The following is a 4,318-nucleotide window of genomic DNA, read 5'->3' on the forward strand; positions in this document are numbered from 1 at the left end:
CCGGGGAACGAACCCGGTAACTTTGGATTAGAAACCCAACGCGCTATCCACAGCGCTATAGGGACACAAAGACTTGAATGTAAGACTCTAAAACCTTGTGTCATGCGCATTAAAGAGTACCCGGGGTGATAGGGTTAAACAAAATTTCACGTTATATCATGTTACAACTATATTATTTGTTTTTTTTGTTTTTTTCTGTCATTTCAGTGTTTTTATCCAACCAATAAGTTTTTAATTTTTACATTTTATTTACTTTAAATTTGGTTTACAAATTTTTATTTTGAGAAGGAAAATAGTATGAGATTTACTACTAGAGTTTTGAGAAAAAGCACCTTATAAAACAAAAAATATATTGTTAAATAAAATGGTTGGAAAGGAGGAAAGAAAGTAAATATGAAAATACAAATTTTCATATATTAATATACATAAAGTTATTGTTCAGTTTAAGAAAAGTTAAAACTTGTTTTAGGCCATATGAGGTCTGTGTATTCTTCTGAAATAAGTGTTTTTAATTGTCTTTATATTATATAGTAATAACATAAGTTTTATTTGAGTTCTTTAACATCTGCAGACTACTTATTATAACTTTCATATCTTGACCCACTAGGCTGCGAAATCAAGTTCAGTCTCACGCAGTGCAATTTCACGTGGCAGATCCTTGGAAGAACCACATGTTGGAAGATACAGGCTTTTGAAAACTATAGGCAAAGGAAATTTTGCAAAAGTGAAGTTAGCTGAACATTTACCAACTGGGAAGGAGGTATGTTAAAAGATTTGATCTGTAATTAAAAAATAATACAATTAATTCTATCACTATATTTTGAGTTAGTTTTTGGAGAGTTGAATTAATGAAATCTGAGAACAAATGAAAGGTTTATGATGCATACTATCTGTTGTTCAAACTTTTAATATTCTATCAATTGTAGGAGTATTTTTCAAATTTCTAAAAACAGTAGAGTAATATTTGTAGAAGGGCTTGTGGTTAGCACCTTTTTAATTTATACATTTAAAGTTTCTTTTAAAAACATTTGCTTTTGTTAGTAGTATACCACAATATTTATAGTTTTTTAACCCTTTCAACATGGATAACCCTTTAAACACTTTTCTGTGCAAGTATTGTGTTACATTCAAAATTTAATTAAACTCCCTTACTATCAATTTATGTGAATGAAATTAACATTATAATGTATGTCATGATTCAAAGTTTATGTTATTTAAGTCCTTTATTTCAAATGAAACCTTTAAAAACACTAAAAACTTCAGATGTATTGTCATGTGACCCACGAGCTATGAAAATTATTTACTTTAGCACTATGTATCTTCATTAATATAATGTCAGTTGTGTAGATGTACATCCAGACAATAAAATGTTTCCTTTATCTATTGACACATACACTTCAAAGTTCTCTGGATGAATGCAGATGAAACAAGTAATAAATTTTGTCAATCTCTGCCTGGTGCCGCATCCACCTTCACTACATTTGTTTTAGCTTTATAGCCTACATGTAGAGGTTACATACACCTGTATATAGTCATTAGAAAGAGGTCATTTTACACTATAATTTAACAATGGTTATTTTGAAATTGGCACTCAGTTTTGATCATTGGTACATGTAACTGCCTGTAGTATTGTTAGCTGCTTGATCAATTATAGCACTTACGGCTGTTTCTTGCCTAAGTATGTTATAGTTAGAGACGATTAAATTGTACATAGGTCTTACTTTTATATTTTAGTTAATTATGTATTATTTATCTTTTAAAATGCATAATTGAAAGGTTTAAACATTTTTTAAATATTCATCATATTTTGCATCAGTTCTCAAGGCTTACAATATTATGTGGTTCAGAAAAATTTTGCTGTAGGGTTGTGCATGTTTGCCAGAGGGCACCATTGTCGTGTGTTGAGATGAATAATATATGGTAAAGGAAAAGAAAAATTAAAAATTATGTGAAAAGGAAAAGACCTAAAATTATTAATATATCCAAAAGAAGATCTTTAAAGATATTTTACAAAACATTATAAAGTATGTACTCTTTTCTATTTCCTAATGTTAATCATTTCATTGCACATTGATGATAATAGCTAGAGTTAGTGATATGGTAGAGAGAATGAGAAATAAGATATAAACATTTACCTTAAGGTTTTTTTGATATTTATTTAGGAAGTTCTAGATATTATGCAAATGAAATATGAAAACTATAGGATGAAGAAAAGTATTTTTATACTTGAAATGAAAATCACCTTGCTCTCAAACTCTGAATAGTTTGAGTGAAAATAACTACTATAGATTAATAACATTTTTATTAGAAAGATGTAATTAAAATAATTTCATTTTTGTGTACAAGACAATTATCACCTTTAACTAAAATATCATCAGATTTTGTAAGGATATTTCAGAGTTATCATCTGTATTGTTGCGTAAATGTCCTTCCCCAGTTGAGGTGATGTGAAATGTATCACCCCATTGTAAAAGGGTTAAGGTTTTGGACAAAAAAAACATCAGACTATATAGGATTAAGTATAAAATGTAGAAAAGTAAAGTTCTTCTGTGTTAGTAAACTATTTTTAATGTGGTTGGAGACGGCTTGCATGGGTAATGAAGAAAAACTAATATAAGTTTAACATAACAGCAAATGTACAACGTTTCGACAAGGTTTTGTCATCATCAGGTGTTTTTCTTCATTACCCATTCAAGCTGTCTCCAACCATTATTAGTTTCAAAGTGGGTTCCTTGTCATTGAATTATTTTTAATTGTGTTTTGGGATGGGTGTGTATTCTTTTTTTATAAGAGATAAAACATTTTCTTGTGTTATTGTGTATATTGTATATTTTGCATATGAAATCATTGTAATATTTAATGATAATCTGCCAAATTTTGTTACCAAATAAAAGTTATAGCATGAAAACTATAACAAGCACAAAATGGTTACGACGTTGGTCTCAGGGACAGAGCCCATGCTGAAAGAGTTAATGTGATCAGCAAAATTTTACTACTTATGACCCTGTAATATCATTAATGTAGGTAAGAAAATTATATTAACTGGAGCATAAGTCGTAAAGTTTGCTGATGACATATTCATATCATCAATGTAAATAAGAATGAGCAGTGACTCCTGAGGTGTTCCTGTAGTAACAGTGTTCTAGTTTGACAGAACTCTGTTAGTAACAAAAATTTAATTTCTCTCATCCATTCACTCAACAGTCCAACTAATCTTACTCAACCCTACTGATGTGATTTCACAATTAATCTTTTGTGTGACAACTTATCAAAATCTTTTTGACAAACCTAAGTACCCCAAGTCCACATCCTGTCTTTTGTCCAGATAACAGGTGATGTCCTACAAAAAAGAAAACAGATTAGTAATGGAAGATTTCCATTTGGTGAATCCATGTTAGCTTTCATGAATATCATATTTCAATAAATGATTTTTCAAAGCTCCATTTGTCAGATTTCCTAGAATTTGATCACTAGAGAGCTAATAATAATTGGTATAATTTACAGGGTAGCTTTTGCCAATCCCTTTAAAAAATTATAGTAATGTAAGCAATTCTCCAGTCCTGAGGCACCTGCCTACTCCCTGAAAGAGAGAGAGGCTTGCATATTTGATATTCCCCCTCTTTTAAAACTCTGGAGAAAATATTGTCTGGCTCTAATTCTTTATGCACTCTTCTAATCTGTCAGTCTTTCTATTTACCATCAAGGCTCTAATATCTGCTTCAATGGTTCTTAAACCTTTTTTCCAACTGAGAGTAACAGGTGCTTCCAATTTTTTTTCATCGACCTTGTGGACTGGCTGAAACCTTCCTGTGAACTAGCAGTTGGGAACCACTGATCAACATGATTCATATCTTTTCCAACAGATAATCTGTGGATGTGTGTGAAATGTCGTATTCATGAGTACTATTAAAAAACAAGATATGAATTAATTGAGGCAGTTATTGCTTCTTGGAATCGTGATGAACATATTCTATGGTGGTGAAAAACAAAGGATATCTTACAAAGTAATATACACACACACAAAATGAAATTTACCTTATTACAATAGTATTACTTGTGTTTTGCACTCAAGTTTAAATTTGCACCTTTATGTTAATTGTTTTTGAATTTTCATAATACTAAATGTTTTATATTATAACTTAACTTCTAATAACTTTTATAGGAATTTACTTTCAGAATATATATAATTTATGATATGATCATAAACATTTCTGTTAGAAGTCAAAAATAAATAAAAATGTATTAGGTGGTGAACAACTTGAGCCAACAACTGTATAACTAGCATTATATATATATACATATATATATATATATATAT

At 29.8% G+C, this 4,318-nt stretch overlaps 1 protein-coding gene across 6 annotated transcripts in view; it reads left to right on the forward strand.

The window, feature by feature from the left end:
• The window catches only part of LOC106460385 (MAP/microtubule affinity-regulating kinase 3-like), a 79,149-nt gene that overhangs the window by 17,255 nt on the left and 57,576 nt on the right, over positions 1-4,318 (forward strand). For all 6 annotated transcript variants that reach the window (XM_022387105.1, XM_022387104.1, XM_022387099.1 and 3 more), the window contains exon 3: positions 608-760. In XM_022387105.1, the coding sequence (XP_022242813.1) occupies positions 608-760 (153 nt within the window). The remainder of the gene's footprint in view (positions 1-607; positions 761-4,318) is intronic.

The sequence above is a fragment of the Limulus polyphemus genome, unplaced genomic scaffold, assembly GCF_000517525.1.
Source record: "Limulus polyphemus unplaced genomic scaffold, Limulus_polyphemus-2.1.2 Scaffold762, whole genome shotgun sequence".
In the NCBI taxonomy this organism is placed as follows: domain Eukaryota; kingdom Metazoa; phylum Arthropoda; class Merostomata; order Xiphosura; family Limulidae; genus Limulus; species Limulus polyphemus.